The sequence below is a fragment of the Falco rusticolus genome, chromosome 1 (genome assembly GCF_015220075.1).
Source record: "Falco rusticolus isolate bFalRus1 chromosome 1, bFalRus1.pri, whole genome shotgun sequence".
Classification (NCBI taxonomy): Eukaryota; Metazoa; Chordata; class Aves; order Falconiformes; family Falconidae; genus Falco; species Falco rusticolus.
Window position 1 is genome coordinate 109,271,802 of NC_051187.1, and position 23,066 is coordinate 109,294,867.

The following is a 23,066-nucleotide window of genomic DNA, read 5'->3' on the forward strand; positions in this document are numbered from 1 at the left end:
TCTTCCTGTTTTCAAAATTTTTAACTTAAGTGTATATAACAATTTTTTTCATTATCAGAAGGAAATGGTAAAGAAATTTTGTGAAATGGTTCTGTTTCTAGGTATGTTATTGGAATTGGATGATATGGTCTCAAAGAATGATTAAATAACTTGATTCTATTAGGAATATCATAAGGAAAACACAGACTTCATTCTAGATAAAAGTGGGCAATTTTTTATTGAGCCACTCGGTGAAGGTGTCCTTGATCATGACAGAAAAAGCAAAAGCCTCTCCGCTGTACCAAATGCACAGAGAGTTGCTTTGTGAAACAACTTTTTGTCTCATCCAGTTTTTATTGTATTTTTATTTGAAGTTATTTTTTTCCCCCCACCCCTTGAAAGTGTTAATTTCCTATGAACTGGAGTTCAGAAGTAGTGGTGCATGCTGTCTTCTGCCAATGTGGTGGTACGTGCTTCCTTTTGATGTCTTATTTTTTTATCACTAGAAACTCTCCTTTTGTCCCGGTGGGGGAAAAAAAGGCAATAATAGACTGAGGCTCAGGAATTTGCCATGAGAAATGCAGGATATCCTCGTAAGATGCATAACCCCTGTGTTTGTAATTACTGCAGTGCTGCATATGATGCCATCCTTGACAGAAACGTGGCCATTAAGAAGCTCAGCAGACCATTTCAGAACCAAACTCATGCCAAGCGAGCTTACAGGGAGCTGGTCCTCATGAAGTGTGTGAATCATAAAAATGTAAGTTTTCAGTAGGAAACCGGAGAAGTGGTATGTATATTTGTTTGTTAGAAAGGAAATTGTTTTGTTGGGTGCCTTTTTAAAACAGAAGAAATGAAAAATAAATTATGCTCAAGGGCTACAGTCTCTCTGGTACTATATGGCCACATAAGAGTGTGAGGATCTTCCATGTGCTTATTTAAAGGCTATGTCAAATGGAGATGCTGCTAGTAGGTTTAGGGTGATAGGAGGGGAGACAGCAGAGTACATTCTTGTCAACTCCTTATCCAGAAATGCGTAAGTGGTTGTTGGAATCCTGGCTCCATCCTCTTCTCACTGGGATTTGTGACAAAAGCTCTGTCTCTTGAGTTGGAGGTACCCATGCACAAGCATTGCTCCTTGTTTTGGACTTCACCTGAAACCCAGTCATATCGATGCATTGTACAAGATGAGGGGTTCTCATGGTGAAGGTTGCAGCAAAACTGCCTTAAGAGCCAGAAGCACTTTTCTGTTTTCATGTATTTGTGTGTAAGCTCACATTGTGGAGCCAGGGACTCTGAGGCCTCAACACATTGTGCCATTCCTTCAAATCGCAGAGTTCTTGTTGAAAGAAACAGCACTAGCAGATTCTAGACTTTCCTGCTTCTTACAGCCACTACCTATTGTATAACATTCAGTATCCATAACGAATGAAAACATTCTACACCGCAGCAAAAGAGTAATGCCAGGGCTGTATGTTAATTTTAACCATCTATCTGTTAGAATTATCTGCCTGACACTGTATCAGCTTGCTTTTTTGTATGTAGGATTGCTCCACTGCATTGTCAAGGGACGTCCCAAGGATTTAGTTTTCCTACAGTTTCTCAAATTCTGCTGTGGCTTGGTGTCATACCTGTGCGCCCCTTCCTTTTCATTAGGAGTGAATTTTTCAGTTTGCTGCATGTTTACTCTTGCCTCACATCCTGCAATGACTCTTTCTGCTTACGCAAAGCATAACTGAGTTTGAAAAGCATGATGTAAGGTGAGATTTGACACTTATTCTCAATCGCAAATTCACATGGAAAGAAAAAAGACTGACCCTAAAACGGGAAACAGCAGGACTTGTCATCTATAGCGCTCTCTGCCCTGCTCCTGGGCATCAGCTTACCCACTGTGTTGATCAGGACTGTACCTGTCTCTTCCCTGTTGACTTGGATGGAAACTACTTTCAGTCAGATCAATGCACAGGGCTTTGAAAGTGCAGGGAGAAGTGAGTAGTTCTCCCTGTAGGCAGGAGAATTATGCATTCTCACTTCATGTTTTTAATGGACTGGAGAGAGCAGAGGCCAGCAAGAGCATTATTAATTTTGAATATATAATTTTAAAACTGCTGCATAAGAGCTGATAACAGCACCACATTGGCTGGGTCAGAGTTTTAATCTGTCTGTACAGAGAGGTGCAAAGGAAGGAGAGGATTGTAAAGGCCCCTGTGTGGAGGCAAGAATCACTCAGAAGATGTGGAGTAGACAGAAAGAATATTGAACCATTTCTGTTAGAAAGCCTAGACAGGTGATGGAGGCAGGGAGGGAGACATTCAGATACTGTCTTCATAGCAGCTGTGCTAATACGTGTGTTGCCCACACAGAAAGAAAGCACAGGAAATTCCAATCCCTGAGGTCACATTTTTCCTCTCTGCTGTTTCACACATTCTTAGCAGTGTCTTTCAACAGCCCAGCCCATTAAAAAAACCAACAACACAACAAAAAAGTAAAAAAGACATCTGGGCAAGATGTCTTTGCCCAGAATGTGCCTAGTGTTTTCAAGTGCTTCTGCTAAAAAGGAGTACCTCTCATGATGGAATTTGTGCCAGCGTGTGTGCATATGTGCCCTCAAAGGAATTGAGGCCATGTCAGAAAGAAGGAAGGGGAAGGTCTTCTGTTTATTTTTAATAAGGTGGTCCTTGATTATTTATCCCCATTAGATAAGCGTTCTTCATATACAGGAAATTTCTGGCTGTAGCACAAGGACTGCTATACTAGATGGAGCTGAAGTTGATCTTTGAACCTGTAACTTCAAAATTCAGAGGACGGTTTGATCCTTAGCATTTTGGTTTGTCACTGATCGTCACTAATCCTTCTCTCAGAAACCGTTTCAAGTGCACTTAGAAGAGATCTTAGAGATCTGCAGTATTTTATTTTGAATGTTGTTGACTTTTTGCAGATCCATGAAGTGAGAAGTGTTAGTATAAATCGAGCAGTTAAAAATCAGAGTTTATCCTTTAACACACACTTCAAAATGGGTTCAACTGCTTACATTTATCACTTCTCTTCATCCTTTTGTCTTACTTTACTTTTCAGATTATCAGTTTATTAAATGTCTTCACGCCACAGAAATCTCTGGAGGAGTTCCAGGATGTGTAAGTAACAAAGGCAGTAATTGAACTAAAGCTTTAGAGATGTGTGAGGCATTATAGTATATCTTGAGTGCAATAACTCGGCAAAATACAAAGGTTATAAGCCCCTCTAAAAGAGATCATGTGTAGTCTACGCTGTGGGTAGACAGATATTCTGCATTCCCATTTTGAGAGCACTTTTGACACTTACAAAGTGCCAAATACTGTGTTTCCTAAGCACTGTAACAGCACGCAAAGCCTGCTGGTGGCTCTTTGTGAGAGGGCTAGTGGGTTTGCCTTTGGCTTCACATGCAGAGGAAGCGATAGTTACAAGGGCCTGTTTTTGTGCTGTTAGTTTGCTTGGGAAATGATGGTTGCTCTGTGAGTCCCTGACATGTGTGAGATTTTGATATGTGGCGCTTCATTCTGATTTAATTTCCTGTAAAAAGAGACTGATGTGAAACATTTCCTCATTTCATATTTGTTTTGATATAACTTTTAGCTGTGTAAAGTTACTTGCCTGGGGAACTAGTGCTAGGTGTAGAGAAGTAGCATCACCACTGAGCATTGCCCTATTGCACAAGCACTAGTATGCATAGTATGAACCTGCCCTGAATAAAATATTAAATATTCAGTGTTTTATGTGGCTGTACTCATTTTTCCTTTCAGTCTTCCCTATATTCTGTATATATCATATGGAAATGTATTCCCATTCTGTACTCGTCAGTAGCGATAGCAGACAGATAGCAATGGCTGAAGTCAGGCGACTGTTGTTCTGGGTTTAGTATATGGAATTTTTGTATAATATTGTCACTGCAGACTTATGCAGGGCAGAGGAGGTAACTAGCGCTGGAGAGAAGACAAGGTGTGCAGCTGACATTGAAATGGAGAGCTAGTGTTTTCCCCAAAGTTTGAGTGCTTTAATGTAACATTACAGTTATGAATCAGCTGTGCTTGTGAGATCACAGAATCACAGAATGGTCAGGGCTGGAAGGGACCTCTGAAAATCACCTAGTCCGACCCACTGCTAAAGCAGGCTCACCTAGAGCAGGTTGTAGAGTCATGTCCAAGTGGGTTTTGAGTATGTCCAAAGAAGGAGACCCCACCGCCTCTCCGGGCAGCCTGCACCAGTGCTTTGCCACCCTCAGAGTAAAGAATTTTTTCCTCATATTCAGCTGGAACCTCCTGTGTTCTGGTTTGTGCCCGTTGCCCCTTCTACTGTCACAGGGCACCACTGAAAAGAGCCCGGCCCCATCCTCTTGGCACTCGCCCTTAAGATATCTGTAGACACCAGTAAGATCCCCTCTCAGTCTCCACCAGGCTAAACAGGCCCAGCTCCCTCAGCCTTTCCTCATAAAGGAGCTGCTCCAGCCCCTCACCCCCTCTGTAGCCCTCCGCTGGCCCCTCTCCAGCAGTTCCCTGTCTGTCTCGAACGGGGAGCCCAGCACTGGGCACAGCGCTCCAGCTGCGGCCTCCCCAGGGCAGAGCAGAGGGGGAGGGTCACCTCCCTCCACCTGCCGGCCGCTCTTCTCCTCATGCCCCCCAGCATCCCGTTGGCCGCCTTGGCCACCAGGGCTCACAGCTGGCTCGTGGGCAACTTGCTGTCTCCCAGCTCCTTCTCCACAGAGCTGCCTCCCAGCAGGCCAGCCCCAGCCTGCACTGGTGCCTGGGGCTGTTCCTCCCCGGGTGCAGGACCTTACACCTGCCTTTGTTGGACTTGATCAGGTCCCTCTCTGCCCAACTCTCCAGCCTGTCCAGGTCTTGCTGAATGGCAGCCATATGAGATGTCTCACAAGAAATGAGCTGTGTTTAACATGGTAACTTACTGCTAAAGGGATTGTGTTAACATCCTGCTGAGGTTGCCAGTGAAGGTTATTTATCAGAAGTGCAAGACCAATTAGTTGTAATGATAACTGTGCGAAACCATGCAATCTTAGGGGGATTTTTTGAGACGTTCCACATGGGGAAGCGTATTTTTGTCCTCTCAGACATCTCTACTACTCTTCAATTCCTGCGTGTACTGTGGTAGCTGTTCTTCATATGGTTGAAGGCCAAGCAGTCATGTCATTTGCTGCTTGTGGATCTTCTGTTTCCTACGTGTTTCGGTGTCATGCTGTCAGTTTGCCCACGTAGGGTAGAGTCCTTGTTGTGGGGAATGCACCAGTGCAGTTGTCCTTTTTCGCTGGGATGCTAAAAGAACGGTGTCTCTGCAGCGAGCTACTGCAGTAAAAAACAAACACCACAATAGTACTGCTGTGTGTGGGCCCGGGCTCTAGCTGTGTTACTCCCAGGCATCAGAAGTAAAGTGAATTTTGAAGCCAGAAAATGCATTGTTACTTATTTGAGATGATGCTGTGCTTCCTCTTCAACACAGGCAATAACCGTATGACTTTGCCTTTTCATTCAGTTACCTGGTAATGGAGTTAATGGATGCCAATCTGTGCCAGGTGATTCAGATGGAGCTAGACCATGAGCGAATGTCTTATCTGCTGTACCAAATGCTCTGTGGTATCAAGCATCTTCATTCTGCAGGAATTATTCACAGGGTAAGGGGTCTTTGGCTTAAAACTTAAGGCAGCATATAACATCATATGAAGACTTTAGAAACCACCTGAGTTTCTTGTCTACTGTGGATCAAAGCCCTGTTTCACAGTAAAAGGACTGTAAATTTTTGAGCCCATCCCCTTGGCAGAGTAGATTCATGCTTGTGTTAGGAATGGAATTATCAGTGCACCTAGGCAGACCAAAAGGTAATGTGATTATTAAAAATAAATAATAACCAAATAATAAGCACTGGAAATCGTGAAAGTGATTATGTTCTCTGAAATGTGGAGATAAATGTTATTTCTCCTGAAAAGGCAGGTGGCTACATCTACCTTGCATGACATTCAGACACTTCCAATTGATGTTTTAGTGTGATCTAAGTATTGCTTGGTTAGAATCCACAGAGGTCAGGGCATATGGAGCTGGCATTTGCCATCATTTATGTGTGCTAAAACAAAGACTTCTAAGTCTATATTAAATGCATCCTCTCATTTTGCTTTTCCATGTCAGAGTGCTGTGTCTGGTAAAGATGCGGTACCTGGCTGCAAATGCCAGAGGTAGCTCTATGTGTGATTTTTGACAAGGGAACAGTTCATGTGACTGTGAGCAGGAGGGAATTGAAATGTGCTATTACTAATTTGGGACTTCCAGCTGAAAAAAAAATAATCCCAAAATGCTTCACTTCTGTTGCGAGGAAGAAAAGAAGAGCTGATAAAGTGGGTTACAAAGCGGATGTTGCTTTACCATACACAAAGGTCTCCTTTCTTGGCATGTTGTGTGTTTAGCAAAGGAGGATAGATTTGGCTTCCAGATAGTCATCCAGCAAAGGATGAGTGGAATTATTATAAATGAAGTATTAAGTTATCTCCATATCTACAGTTGAAATGTCTAGTAGGTATACAGCATTAAAAAAATTACATAGCCAGAACAGTACTCTAATAGTAATCCTAGTTTCTTGAACTGCTAAATGTGATTGATGTGACATCAGGAGGCTCCTGCTATCTAGGTAAAGGCCCACAGTATGCCAAATCAGAACATCTTCCAGGAGAGCTTGCTGGAGAAACAGTAGCAAGGTTTTGCTGTGTCTTTACAAGTATTTCTGATAGTAACTGTTAAGTGTCAGAAGAGTAAAAAAATATTTAAAGTGTGATCTAAATTATCGGTCCATATCACAGCTGTGCCTGGCTTTATGAAGAACAGTCATATGTCTTTTCACTATCTTTTGCAGGATTTAAAACCGAGTAATATTGTGGTAAAATCTGACTGCACATTGAAGATTTTGGATTTTGGACTGGCCAGGACTGCAGGCACTAGCTTCATGATGACTCCATATGTGGTGACACGTTACTACAGAGCACCAGAGGTCATCTTGGGAATGGGCTACAAGGAGAACGGTAGGGCTGCAATTTCATAGCAGGCACAGTGTGAGCTGAAGTGTAAGGTCTGCCTCTACAGTTGTAAGGGGCACCAGAAGGAGAAAAAGAATACGTAATGGGGAATGACATCTTGGATTTAAAAGGCAGGTCATTTAGAGCAGTTTCTCACTGTTGTGCACTGCAGCTACAGAATGTATTTGGGATGCGATGCTGGTGAGTTTATCAGTGTGGGATTACAGAGTAATGAAAAACTTGTTCTTAATCGTGTTTAAACTTAACAACTACAATTAGTTCTTTCTGACCAGAATGTCTTTGGCTTCTGTGGCTGTGAAACTGTGTGGGAACCACTGGAACTGCTGAATGAGAGATGTGTTCTAAATTTGAGTCTGGGTCTCTGAATTGTTCGAGGGAAGAAGATGATGTACAAACTCAAATAGGAATCCTAGCCCTCCAGAATTTTTCCAAGGCCAGAGCTAGATCTGAATTTCAGGAATGGCTTCTGTCTTTATGATAGCTTTAACTAAAGTCCCAGGTTTTGCTGACAGATTTTGTGTGGTCAAGACCTAGGTATAAATTTTGCAGTTTTAGTCTTTTTAATGGAAAGTAGAGTTGGTGAGAAGAGGAAAAAGCTGAAGCTAAAAAACCCCATACATCTTATTTGCACGTAATCTCCCTAGATGTAAAGAGGATTTTTCTCTGAACAGTCTGTGAGGGGTCTGGATACCTCTTGGTCCCTGGAAAGGTAGTGAAAAGCAGGTAGGGGGTCCTTACTATAGAGAAGCAGGTAAGGAATAACTCACATTTTGCAGGGGATGAAGAGAAAACTTTGTAAGTAACTCATTTTGTAACAAAACAGAGAATTGCATCTGAATGCCAGATAGACCAGGCAAGAAAGGATGGGATGCAATGTATAGCGGAGAAAAGTCTGCTATGACTCAGATTCAGCTGTCAAAAGCTACCACTTGTCTGTTTGACAAGGAGACTTTTCTATGACAAATACAGCAAACGTCAAACCCCGGAATTTATTAAGAAGTCTCCTACTTAATTTACTTTGAAGTGGTTAGCTAACCTGCAGGAGAACTTTTACTATCAGCCAGCCACATCCTGTAAAGGGCAGTGAAACTGATTTTGGGAGCCGATTCCATGACTTAAGCAATGATAAAGGCATGCTCAAACAACCTCTTCCAAAATTAGCAAGTCTCTGCATTAATTATTTGTAATGTTTATGAATTTACAGTATGCATTTTAACATGAAAGTCTAAAAAGCAGAGAATTATTAGCCAGAGTCTAAGCATACAGAATAATACCTGATAAAGGAATAATCTTCCTTAAAGTATTTTGTAACTGGTATTTTTGGTAAGTGCCATTAGAGATCTGATCTAGGCTCAGCATGATTTAGATAGCTCCTTAGTCAATGTCCCGAGTTCTTTCTATTGTGAAATGAATACCCTTGCATGTTGTTTTTTTTTTTCTCTGCAGACATTTAGTAGATGATTACCAATGTGTTGTTATTGTGTCCCTGAAAGGACAGAGAAAGCACTTGCTTTTCACGGTTAAAATCTCACCAAGAAAAAGTTAGACACACTTTTGCAATGAAGTACACAGCTGGGAAGGTACTGAGAATGTTTGCCACATCCAAAGGTCCTGTTCAGCTGCCCATTGAAGTTAACAGAGACTTCCTTTGACTTCCCTGGGCAGTGGATCGGGCTCAAGATGAATGATCTCATCTTAACTTGTACAAAGTGAAAACAAAGTAAACAGAGAAAGAAAACTGAATATTTGAAAATGAAGGTCAGCTGTCTGAGGAGCTAGTCTGCTTGGGGGCTCTGATCCAGCTTCCAAGGAAGTCAACAGGGTGCTGGTTTGCTTCCCTGCTCTGGCCTATGTTGCCACATTACTGAAGCTCCCCTACTGGTTGTGGGTTTTTTCCCTTTTACTATGTACACTGCCTGTATAAGGACTGTTCACTGCTTTCATTTTCTTTCTGCACTTGGTTGGCTAAAGATGCATAATTATCACCAGTTGCTGCACTTCTGTGGAAGGTCCCAAAACTGTCACTACGAAGAAAACTCTGCCACTGCCTCAGGCATGCTCTTGCTGTCCCATGCCCCCGATACCTGTACCCTCCTTTTCCCAAGTGGAACATTTCACCTTTATTTTGTTTTACCAAGAAATTAGTTGTTTGTTTGTTTCTTTAGTTTGTTTTGGATTGCTTTTGAAGGATAAGAAGGGGGAAGAAAAAGAGGAGAAACTGGTTGTGTAGGTCAAACCTAACCGCAAAATGAGGATTCAAAGCTGAGGGAAAAAGTAGTCTTTCAAAGCATTTGAAAGCAGGTTTTTTTCCCCCATCACATGGAATACAGGTCTTTTCTTTCTGTGTCACTATCTATCTAGTCTTTTTTCTTGTAAGACTTAAAGGGCAAACCCACCTCCGCACCCCCCTCCCAAGTCAGGCAGATCATGTAACTATGCATACTGCATCTAAAAGCTGGAGGCAGGATCAGGAAGATAAGAAATGCTCTTAGTCTTGCTGGTACTTGTCCTGTGAAGCATTTGTTTTACCATTTATTTTGAGTACCCATGCAGTAAAAAGCAGAGTCCACATGGGTCATACTTACCAGTTCTTTCCAGACGGTATGTAGGTACAGACAGATACGTATAGATAGGTGCCTATAGGTAGGACATAGGTACAGATCCTGAAGCAGGAGTTTTAAGTAACCCTTAAAAGTGGTATTTAACTCTGCAGCCTTTACTCGTGTGAGCAGTTCCATCTGGAACCTCTTGTGTACTGCTGCAGAGAGACTCAGTCCTGCAGGACAAAGCCTAGAAACTGCCTGGCTGCAAGTAGGATTTATTCCAGATGGTCGTTGTCTGGGTTTGGGGTTTTTTGCTTTTGTTTTTTCTATAAAGAAAAAGAAAGGAAAAAAAGTTGGGTTTTTTCACCATAAACTCAGGGCATACCAGGGGTCTGTGCAGTTGTTACTTGATCTTTGCTTGCTAGCTGTGGGCCTTTTCCCCAAAATGTTGATTTTCCACCATTGCTACTAACTACCATTGAGCTGACTGACACAGCCTTTACTTATTTACTTATTTTAGCTTTTGATGAGACTTGGGAAAAAAAAAAAAAAACAACAAGACCATGAAACAAACTGTACTGTTCTGATCAACCTGCTCTTTTTCCCCTCCTTTAGGAGTGAAATGTTGTAGTTAACTTTGCTTTTTTTTTCCTCCTTCTTCACTTCCCTGTCTCTGCTGTTCTAGTGGATATATGGTCTGTGGGATGCATTATGGGAGAAATGGTTCGCCACAAAATCCTCTTTCCAGGAAGGGACTGTATCCTTGTGCCATTTGCTACAGCTTCACCTATTATTTGTTCCTCTCCTCCACCCCGTCCCTCTTACCATATAATGACTATACCAGGACTGTAAAGATAGAAGCAAAAAGTTGAATCCCAGAGGTATGAGTAAATGAAAATAGCACACTACTGATACGAACAAAATTGAAAATGAAAAACAGAACACAGAATTATTTCAGTCAAATAAGTTACTTTCTATTTAAACCTGTTATCATTCCATTTTATGTAGTCTTATGTCATACTAATAAGCAATATACAAAACAAGCATTATGACTGCAAATTGGATAGCTTTACTTATTATTCTTCAAAGGAAAAATAAGAAGAAAAAAAAAAGAATCCTAATGTGGCCCATCTGGTTCCTGTAAATCTGTTTTTCTGCTTTTATGTTTTGGAAATAGTGACTTCATAACATTTGTGGTGGCATCATAATCTTTTGCTTGCTAATGCATCATGGATTTGTATTCATCTCAATGCTGTATAGGCTCAGAGTTGAGTCAATACAACATTTTTTTCGTTAAAACAAAATGAAGAATTTTACTCTCCCAGTTTAAGGCAAACGTTTATCTGCTGTGGTTTCCAAATTGGCCTGAAATCAGATTCTCTGGATTTAAAAATGGGCTCTCCTTTACTTGCATGAGGTCTGTGTCATTAATTAAACTGTATTTCCCTCCCATCTTGTTCTTCTCGTCTTGGGTGATATTATTTTTACCACTTCCAAGGTGGTGAAAGCAATATTAGAAAATGAAAACAAAAGAGGAGGTATCTACTTAGCCTTTGGTTTATCACAGGCCAAGCCAGGCAACCTGCCCGTGATGGCTGGGAAGTGTAAGTAGTGTGTATTTTGCCCATCAGAATAAAATGCGGCAACATAACATGTTTTCCACTTTCAGAAACAAAAAGATGCGTTATTTTCAGCACATTGGCAGAAAGACACCATCAAAACATGGCATCAGCAGACACTTGCAGTTGGTGTGGAGAAAATCCAGCTTTTACAGACATGTAGTCATGGAAGTAATTATTTTTTGCTGGCTCTTGAGTGATTCCTGTAGTGTTTGTCAGAGTTAGGTCCTGCCTGTCCTATTCTCACAGCTCTGTTGACTTTCTCGGAAAACAGAGCTCTGCCTGGTAGCCGGTGGAGATGCAGTTGTACTTTACTAACGGGTAGATGGGGAAACTGCAGATACCTCCTGTTTGTACTGGCTTCCAGTCTCATAGGGACATGGACGGGAAAGTTATCAGATGCAAAACATGTCAGTGAAGAGTGGTGTTTTTTATTGTAGTGGATGCTTTATGATGTTGCTCCATGGACGTTGAGCTCTTCCTGCAACATGTGGAGCAGGCTGCTCGCCCACCTTCTGCTGTAATCTGAATGTGCAGAGCAGCTCCCAGCATTGCTAAGACCTGTAATTCAGTGCGATAGTTACGCTGTGTTTCAGTGGTAACAACACCTCAGAAACACTGTCATAACTCCTCCTCCAAATATTATGGTCTTTTCCTCTTTTTTTTTTTTATTTTATTTTTTTAATGTACAAAATAAAACTAAATGACCAAACTATACTTGAGGTTCAGCTGTAAATACTGAGAGTATTTCCATTTAATCTATTTGGAGAGAAGTCTGATTGAGTTTTTAGTTGATAGGCAACTAGAATACAGAAAAAAGCTATTTCAGTGTAAAAATATTGCACCATGGCTAGTGGGTTGCTCTTCTTTTTCAATAACAAGTGATATTTGAGTCATATTCTTCCACCTGTTTCCAGAAAAAAAGAAATGCTATATAATTTAAACAACATAGCTTTTAAAATAATCATTCAAACATGAGAATTACTTTGTTTCTGACTGTCTTATTCAGGGATAGCAACAAAATATTTTTAAAATACCTTTTAACATTTCAGCATCACTTAAAAATAACAACTGAATTTTTTAAAAAATGCAGAAAATATTGTGTGAATTCTGGGATGGTGCTACTTTTTAAATCACTGGAAATCCCATAGCCTGAAATGCAGCATATGTGGGCCAGGTCACAACTGCTACCACATTTTAGTGGTGGGTTTATTCAGGTGAGTTGGAAGTTTAAAAAAAAAAAAGAGGGAGAAGAAAAAAAAAAAAGAGAAAAAAATTGGAATCTGTATGTTCATTTGCAACTTAATGCTCATTTGTTATCCAGTTTGACCCCATGAATAAGAGTTTTCACTGTTAGAAAAACTGGTTTGTGTCTGGGTCTGTAATACTGTATTATCTCCCCTCCCTCCATGGCTGTTGATGAGCAGATCTAGTTTGCCTCCTAGGTATGAGAAGAGCTGGAGACGCATTTATGCAGCTGCAGGTAAACTTCACAGAGGCAAGTCTGTATAGAAACTAAAAATTACAGTTCTCTTTAAGTATTCAGAAGAACGTCTACTGTGTCCACTGGCTACCAATATAAGGAGCTTGCTCATTTCTAGCCTGGAGTAAGAACATTCCTGAATGGCACAGTATACAGCTAGGAAAAATCTCACAGCTGCTGCCAAGTTTTATGGAAAGAAGGATTATAAAATGTTAATCTTAACTAAACCATTGCACTGGGTTACCATTGCACTTTGGTGCTTCTGACTTTAAATAAAATTTCATTTTTAAAGTCTTCATTGAAATTAAAACATGGAGAAGATTAATTTCAGATCATCTCATCTACATAAATAAGAAAGTCTATGTTACTATAGGAAAGCTCTGGAATCTGTACAGACTACAGGTACCAGTATGTGATAACTGTCCCAGTTAATACAAATGTTAAGTTATGCATTTTCAAAAAAAAGTGTATGTTTCTTAACTTTATTAAAATGCTCTCTGAACACATTAACTGCTATTTTCATTAGCAAAAGTCAAACTTGAAAATTACTGCTTTGTGAATATTGGTGAGGTATTTGAATTAACTGACCTAGTAGGAATTTTGAGATCGAGCAGGGCTAGAGGATTGGTGCACTCAAGTGCTGTCAGTTTGCAATGAGCCTGCTGGTTTTCAGAAAAATAGGAAAACCCTCCAGCTTTCCAGAGAGTGCCAGGTAGAAATTGCATTGCAGATACCTTTGCTCCTTGTGACTCACCTGAAGCAGACATTTCAAAATACTGTCAAGGAGACTTCTTTGTCAGAAGTCAGAGCCTCATGAGAAGAAATCCACCTTTTCATCAAATTCCAGATGGATTTACGGACCAAAATATTCCTGGCAAGTTCTGGTAAGCTTTTGTAGTCTGCTTCTGAGCTTCCCGCTCAGTGTTTCTTCCATGCTTATGCCACTCTTGTCTCAGCTAAATCAGAAAGAGTGTGAGCCACTGAAAACTGCCCAAACTCTTGGATGCCACTGGAACTACGTTGGAAAACCCCAGGACTTTTCCCAAAGCTGTGTTCAGCTCTAGCTAATAATGTCTTCAAAATCTCATTAAGATTTTAATTTAAGGATTAGAAATGTATTTCTGTGGGGTTTTTTAAGAAAAGGGAAAACTTAAAATGGTCTGAATGCTTTCAAGGTCTGAGCTGCTGAGGCCACAGTTATGTCCCACAGGCACATGTGACTTAGTGGGGAAATAAAGCAATCGAAGAGCATTTCTTTTCAGTACTGGAGAGGCATGTAAAGGATGGTACTCACAAGTTCATCTATGAGTCCTTCAGCAGATCCAAAAGGAAACGGTGATTTAGTCATAGAGATACATTGTGGTAACAGCCAAGTGTCTTAAACTTGGCTAGGCCTGGATTACAGTGGTGAATATGGAAAACAGAATTCCTGCTGCACATAGTTTAGTCTAAGACAGTCAAAAGAGAAAACACCATTAAGAGAGCAAGAGAGAAAAAAATCCAAACTTATTCTGCGTAGCTACGAACATCCAAGATGGAGTGTGAAGAGAAGTCAGTGTTAACAGATGAAGTTAATGTTTTCTGTGGCCAGATTGAAAAAAAATTCCTTTGCCTGCCAGCTGTCTTTGAAGGCAGTAGGATTAAGAGATGACCCCTGACATCTGACAGTATTCTGTATTTTCCCAGGAATTCAGACAGGGGGAAAAGATTGCTTGCCTTAGGGAAAAATTTTTGAACAGGAATGTCTTCTAGGGAAAGGTGTTGCCTTTCCACCACTCAGCAGAATTTGTCTTTGCATTTGAAATACGATTGGCGTTTATTAGGGTTTTCTTAAACTTCAGTATAATAAAACATCTGCACTTTTGTTTAGTGCAATCCGTTGTTTTTCATATTCCCAGCAGTATTTTCTTACGGCTTGTTATATCTTTAAAAAAACCAAAACCAAAACCAACAATTAGCATCGTGATTTTTTTAAAGAATATGAAGAGTGGCCTGGCTCTGGAGGTTCGATCAGCTGGTGTGTGTTAGCCTGCTGCTTAAGTGTCTGTTGGCTCTGATGGCTGAGTTTGGATTTTGTTCAGCTGATGATTCCTCCCTAGGTATGTGGTATTTGGTTTTAGACTTAGGATGTTACCAAGAATATAGTAAGAGTTTGAATTATGATGATTTTATTGGGCGAAGTTTGCTCATATGAGATGAGATCTGTTTCAAAGAGACTTCAGCGTAGCTGTGAAGACAGTTGGCTGTTGCCATTCTTTTCTTTCTCTTTTAACTCAAATATGCGTAACAGTTTAAAGTGCAATTTGCACTTAGTGTAAGAGCCCCATGCTGTCTGTGATCTGCGTGGCATTTGGAGTAGATCCGTGGGTCCCAGCTGCTACAATGAAGATGATCCATTGCTCGTTTCCCCAACGCTCACCTTTAAGATTTTCAGCATGGATCTGAACATGTGGTTTCAAAAGTGGCCAAGTGTTGGGGTGTAGCTGTGTGCTGCACGTACTGCTGCCTCACATGAAGTTCAGCCAAGGCAAGTTAGTTGCGTTTCCAGGCACTTATGCAAACTGGATGCTTTCAAATGCCTTTTTTTTTCTTTTTGTGCCATTAATCAGCTTTTGCTTGATGGCAACTATATGAGATTGAGCTGAGTTTCACTGGTACAGTTGATCAGAGAATTTGGAAATCGTAGACAAAAAGATAGCACGAAAGTGCCTTTTGTCAGGAGCATGTAGGTATCCAGTTGGGATCAAAGTAGAGGACTGGAACACATCCAAAATCACATATAGTTTATCAGCTATGAAAGCATATAGGTATACTGAAAAGAGGTGTTAATGTGTTTGTATTGTAGCAGAAGAGACTACCTGTGGGATTCCTGCTGGAAGGGGTAAAATGAGTGTACTTGAATACTCTTTGAGACCTGGGAAGAGACTTCAAATTCAAAATTTAACTTGAGCTAAAAAGAGGGTGTGAGGCTAGCAACTGCAGGATCTGCAAAACACATTTTCAACGTTACTGTCTGTTAGATGCAGTGTAGCGTGTTTACCATCCCTTGGCAAGAGTCTCTGTAGGTCTCTCCTACTGCAAATTTTTTTTATATGATTATATTCAAAAGAAAACAGGAGGCAGGGAAGGGCATGAGTCATTCCTTGTGCCTCCACTCATTCTTGAGCTTTCATCTTGGGATTCCCTTTTCTTAATATACATTTGCCTCTTAATATCCTGTGACATCCCTTCCAGTCCCTCTGCAAGCTCTGCTGTTCTGAAAGGGACAGTGGAGCATGAATTCCCAAGGAAAAACAATAGTTTTGCAACGCTTGTTTGGTACTGCAACCTAACAGCCAACATCTGAGGAAGAGCACAATTTGGGGTGTGATTCGTACCACCTCCTGCCTTTTTCCTGGTGGGCCAGGCTCTGGCATCTGCCTGTCTACTGCAGATCAATTCTGTCTATGCCAAATGAAGGTGAGCATCTGTTAGTCTGAATCCCAGGGAGCGAACGGCTCAGCTGTGTCGTAAGAAGGCATGAGGCATACCAGTTTGGAACTCACAGAAAGTTTTTAAAAAATGAGAAATTCATACATTGGTTTGAAGCATCACACTTGTGAAATTCTGCTAACTCCCTTCTGGTTCCACCTAGAATCTGTCAGGCATGTGGCTGTGCTTTACAGTGTTTTGCAGCTTCAGTGGCAGGCAGTAAATTAGAAGTCAATAATATTCAGACACTTTGGGACTCTATTACTGTTATTGAGAAATATTGAAGTAACATCATCTGGAAAGTGGTGTTTCAAATTAGAAAGGAAAGACTTTCTCAGGGAATCTTAATGGATTGAGCTGATACTGTGCTGAGCACTTATTAAAACATGTTGAAATCTGTGCATGTAATAAATACTAGCATGAAGAGAAGATTTTTGGTATTTCAGTGAGGTCCTGAGGTTGGAATGTTACAAAACCGGGAGTTTGCTATGATTTAGACAGAACTGAGAGAGGGAAGGGTTTGGTGGGTTTGAGATGTTTGTAATCTTTTTCAAGTGTTCAGGCCATCTTCTTGTAGGAGTGCTGTGCAACCCAAACTTCCCTTGGCGTTGGCAGTCTGAAGCCTTAGTAGCTCTGCTGTCTGGAGCTTATGAAAAAAGCAGCTTTGCCCATGCGTTACCAAGAATTTTTCTAAACCATGTCCTTTTTTAATTACATAGAAATAATAGAAAGAACCGTGACAACAAGGTGCAGTGTCCAGTACAGACTGCTGTAGCTCTCTTCCTGAAAATTCAAGTTAGGACCTAGATATGGTTCTTCAGAGCAGACCTCAGTGCAGATCTGCAGGAGCACTCAACAGCAGCGATAGAGGTAAAGGGAGGTCCTACCCAATAAGGTGGCTTTGCATTTGAGGAGGATTTGGAGAGACTGTGGTGATAGGCATGCTCTGTTGTCTTGAAATTTTACTGAAGTTTGCACCTTAGCCATTGGGAAACAGCATTGTGTCCTAAATATTTTGGCCTACAGTTACACAGATAAAATCAGGTATCATGATTTGCTTCAGATTTATCTCTATCATAGTCTTCCCGAGTCAGTTTTGAGGACATGAGCACCCCTTTTTAGCTTGCAGATGATTTCTGCATCACCTAAAACAAGAGCTATGACAAATGTGAATGTTTGGCATTCTCACTAATGCTCTGGGCAGAGAGAGAAAGTGTGAACTAACCCATGAGGTTGGGAAAGATAGCAAAGCTCACTCAGCCGTGCCCGTATCTCTGGCCTCCAGAGTTTTCCATGGCATGCATTTCAGGAAATTTAATTTGAATATCATGATTTTTCTTGAATGAAAACCAGAGCTTACTGAGTGTAGGTCTGAGGAGCCACCTCAGTAGTTTTAGCAAGGGTAGTTGCAGGTTTTACTTACGGGCTCATTTTCATTGTGTTCTTTCAAGTCCCGGAGAACCTGCAGTTTGGCAGGAGGAGGATGCAGGGCCATTACAAAGGAATGGGGAAGGAAACAAGCTACGGTGTCTTCAGTATCTAACACGCACACTTTTTTCAATTCATCCAGCATGGTAGGAGCAGCCTTCTGCAGAAACAGAAAAGGAGACTGCATCCACAGCTGAGTTGCAAGGGAGGTGTCCGTGGAAGGTTAGTTTGGATCCTTTCCATATAGAAACATCTTTGGCTAGTTCTGCAATTCCTGATCCTTCTGCACCTTTGCTGAAGGGAACCTGAAACCTGGAAAGATAAGCAGGCACTCATTTTGGTCAGGAAGTATGGTAGGCTAAAGCACAAAGAGGAATAAATGTCGTATTAATGTTCTTCAATTCCAGCTCTTCCTTCCCTCCTCACCATCTTTTCGGACACCTTCCCTGTGAAGGGCTGAGCCCGCAGCCAGCCCAGACCGCTTCCCTAGGGCACAAGAAGGTTTGTGTGGCAACAGAGCAACTTCTGTTCAGCCTCTCCAAACTCTATTCAAGCTCCCAGGAGATTCTGGAGTTTCCTATGGAGGACAGATTGATTCCCCAAATGTTTTGCAAGACAGCTCTGACACAATCACTGTAGAGTCAACTGTTTGGCATGCAGTCGGGACCAGGAGGTGGCCCAGAGGTTAAGATTTGCTTTACAGATGAATTTTGAAGTATATGTACACGCAAGAATGCATTTCAGAGCAGCTCTGCGCAGTCATCTGGTTTGTAGAATTTTGAACAAATTAAAAATCCCCTCCTCTTAGTAATCCAGGACACGGGTATTCTAATGGAGAGGGGGCTTCTCATCAAGGGCTATCCAAATCTCAGCAATTTCACTTCAGAGAGCTGTGAGAAATTGTAGGTTTAATTCCTTAACACTGTTTAATGCGATCCTAAAACATCAAGGCAAACAGTTGCTAAACTGAAGTTTCACGTAGAGTCACACAGCGGTCTCTCTGACTATAAGTTAACCTGTGTTTGATTAAAACTTAGGGATATTCCGCGTGTTGGTGGAGCATCACCAGTCTTTGTGAGAATCTTGCATTTGGAAAAAATCTTGAACCAAATTTTCAGTGCTTTGGAGTTGAGCGTGAATGTTTAGAGGATGTGGGTTGTTTCTTTTTCCGATGCATGTACAACTGAAATTACTCGTACTACCTCTGGATCGATTTCAGACTAGACGAAACTGAGGACTGAGGCTTCGGTCTCTGTGCTGCAGTCCCTCATGGAGCTTTGCACGAGCCTTAGTGCCTTAACTGGGGCCCCCGACAGCTGCTGCTGTGTGTGCTGGAACTCCTAACCTCCAACTAACTACTTTCCTTAAACATGCAGGGAAACTCGGGGTTCCGGTTTGACTTACTTTTAATTGGCTCAGGAGAGGTAAAAGAGGCAGCAGTCGAGAAGGCACGGGTTTTTTTCTCTTTGGATGTTGGTTATGTTCAGATGTTCATCTTTGCTTCTTCTGATTCGGGAATATTCAAAGAGCTTGCTTCCTTCCCAAAACCTCAGGAGTAGAGGAGAATGATCACCTCTGCTTTACACAGTTTAGAGTTTAGTAAGTCACTAGTAATTTCAACTGCTGTGTGTTGCTCTTGAGCACAGCATAAAGCGGCAATGTCAGAAGACAGCCTCTGAAAATAAAAAGGGATTAATAACAGATGAACAAACAACTGCTTGCTCTATCTTTTCCTGATATTTTGCATGCCATTTAGCTTGTGATGAAAGCAGCAATAATTTGCATCTCTAGGTTTGCTTATTGCTTCCAAACGTGTAGCCTTTTATTTATTTCATTTTTTGTTTATTGGTTTATTTATTGTGTAGTGATTAAGATTTTCATGTGCTAAATAAAGCAGCAGGGAACCTTAGACCCAGGCATGTAAAGATTTCCACAGACAGGACATTTGCCTTCAAAGTCAAATCCACTTTAAACTGTTGCTCAATATGAAATTATACATTTAATCAAGCAGCATGACGTTCTCATTTTTTTCCCCACAGTTTCTGGCCCTGATTGACCAGTCTGTCCCTTTTCTTGCTTCCATGCCCTATGACTTATCATAGAGCAAGGACAGCAGAGGTAATGTGGTTTCATGGTATCGGTAGGGGGGAAAATGCCACCTTAATCCCATACTGGATATAAGGAGTCTGATTTTCATCTTGTGTTCCAGTGTAAATCGTGGTTAGCTTTGTTTGACCCAGCTGAACTGCTCTTCTCTGTACAAGGTAAATAGTGCCCCAGTTTGCTCCGCATTTCAATGTGGAAGGTGCAGCGTAGAGCTTCAGTGTCTCAACCGTCCTATTTAGAAACCACCATTTCCTACCACGGCAAATGGAAATCTTAGGAGATTCTCAAGACCCCCATTATGGACTGCTGGCTTCGCGGAGATTCGGTGGAAGGGAGCCAACAGCCTCTAAAGCAAGCATTATTGGAGTGGAATGATCTCAACAAATTATATTCATATTCCTGATTAAGAGGTGGATATGTCTTCACAAGGACCCAAGTTTCTTTTGTGGCTTCTGGCAGTTCAGCTTGTGAAAATATGCATGGATCTCTGGTAACTGAAAGGATAAAGGAAAAGCCATTTGCATATCCTCATTGAATACAGACACCGGGATTCATTTACAATACAAAGCAGTATAAAGCTAGGTAATGAATGCAAATGCAGGCTTTAAAATACAAAATTAATTGGTAAGTTTTAATTACAAAGTTGTAATATGACACAGGAGCCAGCTGTGAGTCTCTCTTAGTTTTCTGTATTGAATAGTATTGTCTTTCGTCCATACTGGTGTAAAGGAAACTGTTGGAGTCAATTTTTCTGAGACCTGCTACGTTGTCGTGAAACTTGTACACTCCAGCGGAGAAGCACCTGCAGACAGCGGAAGGCAGGTCTGTGTCTGCAGCGTGGGCTGCAGGCTCTGAGCTATATAGCATGATGGGATAAGTCTTCTCATTTATTTGTTGTTCTGTTCCTGTTTTCTTGTTTACCTTCATTTCATTTTTGTTTTCAGTTGACATGTGGTCAGTAGGGTGCATCATGGGAGAAATGATTAAAGGTGCTGTGTTGTTTCCTGGCACTGATCGTATCCTTCCTAGCAGCCGTTTTGGCCCCAGTAGGTACTTCCAACCCTTTCCCCTCCAGCCCTTTCCCGCTAGACTAGTGCTGACATACATTTGTACTGTACCTAAAGAGCTGGGTCAAGTCCCACTGCAAAATCCGTGCAAACTAAAATGTCAATAAACCGTTACTGCCTCTCAGTAAAAGCCCTAGGTGGAAACCACAGCCGATACAGTGTAAGGAGATGGAAAACAACATCCTACATGGTTCATCAGAATCTATTTCTGCAGCCAGGGACCACTTGTTTTTACTTTGTTGTTATAAATGTCTCTTTATTAATTTGGCAGGGGGTGGGGTGGGTGGGGTTGTTTCATAAATGTCAGGGGTTTCAAGTTCAGGTTGTAGATTGGCAGGCACAAGTCACTGCTTACCTCAGGATGGCACGTAAGAGCTTCTGCGTTTTAGAAAGAAGGTATGATTAACTCAGACGTGACTTTTAGAAATGCTGATTTCTTTCCTCGTTTGCTCTGCAAGTGGTATTGAAGTAGGAAAGTAAGAAATGGCTTCAGTTTAGGGACAACTTCTGCTTCCCAAGACAAAAATTATCACTTAAATTTGTATAAATTTGATGACTCAAAAGGCTGGGAATCTCCTTGGGAACTGTTGTAGTTGACTTCAGTCTGTCATCCTTTATTTAAGTACATGTAGCTGTTATGTGAAAGCATTTTTGACATCAACAAGAAGTGATTTATAGATAAATGCATTACATCAGTGGACAAGCAGTCCAAGCAGACTAGGTGCACGTACATTTTCTTAGGGACCATTCTACAGTCAGGACTGCGGCAGCCATAGTTCTTGCTTCATTTGATGCTTTATTAAAGCTTTGATGTATACTCTGTTATTTGTCAGATTGTGAAAGTGGTTTCTTCTTTTGCACTTCAGCAACATAGCTCCGTGCATGCTTGGTCTAACTGCAGTGGTTCATGGTCCCTAGGATTACACAAATGAGAAATGGGGATGACCTGTGTACAAGTTTTCCTTCTAATTTAAAATCTGTACCTAGATGGCACAGGAATTTCCAGGCATGATTCACTTTTATGTAATTTTCTCTGAATATGTGTGTGTAGTTATGTATGTGTGTGTGTGTCTGCATATATAGACATATTTACTAATTCAGTTTAGCACTTCAATTTTGGCCTCATTCACACTTTAAAGGGGTCAACATTTCGATTAAAATGTGGAAAAAGTAATATCTGAAGAGTGTTAAAGAAATGAAAGTAGGCCATGATACCATTAACATTTCCACAGCCTTGTTTAGTAAGATTCTGATTTGTGTCTTGTTCAAAGTGTTGGATGAGCATATTCACACTGAAATGAAAGCTAAAATTCCCATGTGTTTTCATATGATCTGGAGCACATCTCATCTGCATATGTGGAAGTAAATTTTCCTTCGATGTGTTGATGTAAATCATTAGCACCTATTTGCTCCATGAAGATTTGGCTCAGGCTGTGCTTGTGTTTTCTGTGAACACAGGGTGAGAAATTTAAGTGTGGGGGTTAGCATAGTGCAGTCTTGTAGTCGGAACTGATTTTACATTAATAGTCTTACATTTTGTAAGATATCATTTAAAGAAATCAAGTACAAAAAGAATTGAACACGTCTTACATAGCACTTCAAAAACTGGTTGCTTTGACACAGCTGCATACTTACTAGAAAGAAGTCACACAAAGCCTCTATAATTAAACCATTATGTGCTGTGTATTATTGCAATAACCCCGTAGAAATCTGCATTACCAGCTGCTGATTTGTTTAGGATCGTTCTGTAATTGAGTTCACGTTCTTCATTTGTATTTATAATACGTTGCTAAATTTACAGTGTTTTGTGTACTGCTCTGCTTTTCTTGGGCTGTTCCACAAGTCTCTATTATGCGAACAGAGAATGATGATGTTGCTTTCTTTCAGGCCACTGAGCACCCCTCCTCAAAGCCACTTTTTCTCCAAATGCATCTCCCACTCCCCCACTGCTTAGTAGCTGCTGGCAGGGGTTCAGCACTTCTGGCTCCTGTGCCCATCTGTGCAGCAGCTGAAAACCAGTCAGAAAGTTGCAAGGGCAGACCCAGCCTGCTGAGATCAATGACCTCATAGCATCTTCTTCCTTCAGTCTGTATAGATAAGGCTTAGCATTTCTGTAAAAAATATTATTTCTTCAAATGTGTGATGGAGTTGGGTGGCTGTGTAATTCCATCAGCAGGGACTGTGAGCCCTAAGAACTTGAGGGCAGCATATTTAAGGATGTATTTAACTGTAGAAGGAGGAAGAGTAATTAGAAATCTGTTTCTTAGGGGAAAAAAAAAAGCTTCCTCTGTGACATAAAATGGGTGT

At 41.1% G+C, this 23,066-nt stretch overlaps 1 protein-coding gene across 9 annotated transcripts in view; it reads left to right on the forward strand.

Annotated features, from left to right (window-relative positions):
• The window catches only part of MAPK10 (mitogen-activated protein kinase 10), a 169,223-nt gene that overhangs the window by 110,254 nt on the left and 35,903 nt on the right, over positions 1–23,066 (forward strand). For 8 of the 9 annotated variants that reach the window (XM_037395597.1, XM_037395556.1, XM_037395606.1 and 5 more), the window contains 5 exons: positions 610–739; positions 3,055–3,113; positions 5,497–5,635; positions 6,862–7,027; positions 10,271–10,342. In XM_037395597.1, the coding sequence (XP_037251494.1) occupies positions 610–739; positions 3,055–3,113; positions 5,497–5,635; positions 6,862–7,027; positions 10,271–10,342 (566 nt within the window). Of the gene's footprint in view, positions 1–609; positions 740–3,054; positions 3,114–5,496; positions 5,636–6,861; positions 7,028–10,270; positions 10,343–20,636; positions 20,709–23,066 lie in introns of all 9 variants that reach the window. The other variant, XM_037395588.1, reaches the window with a different exon arrangement.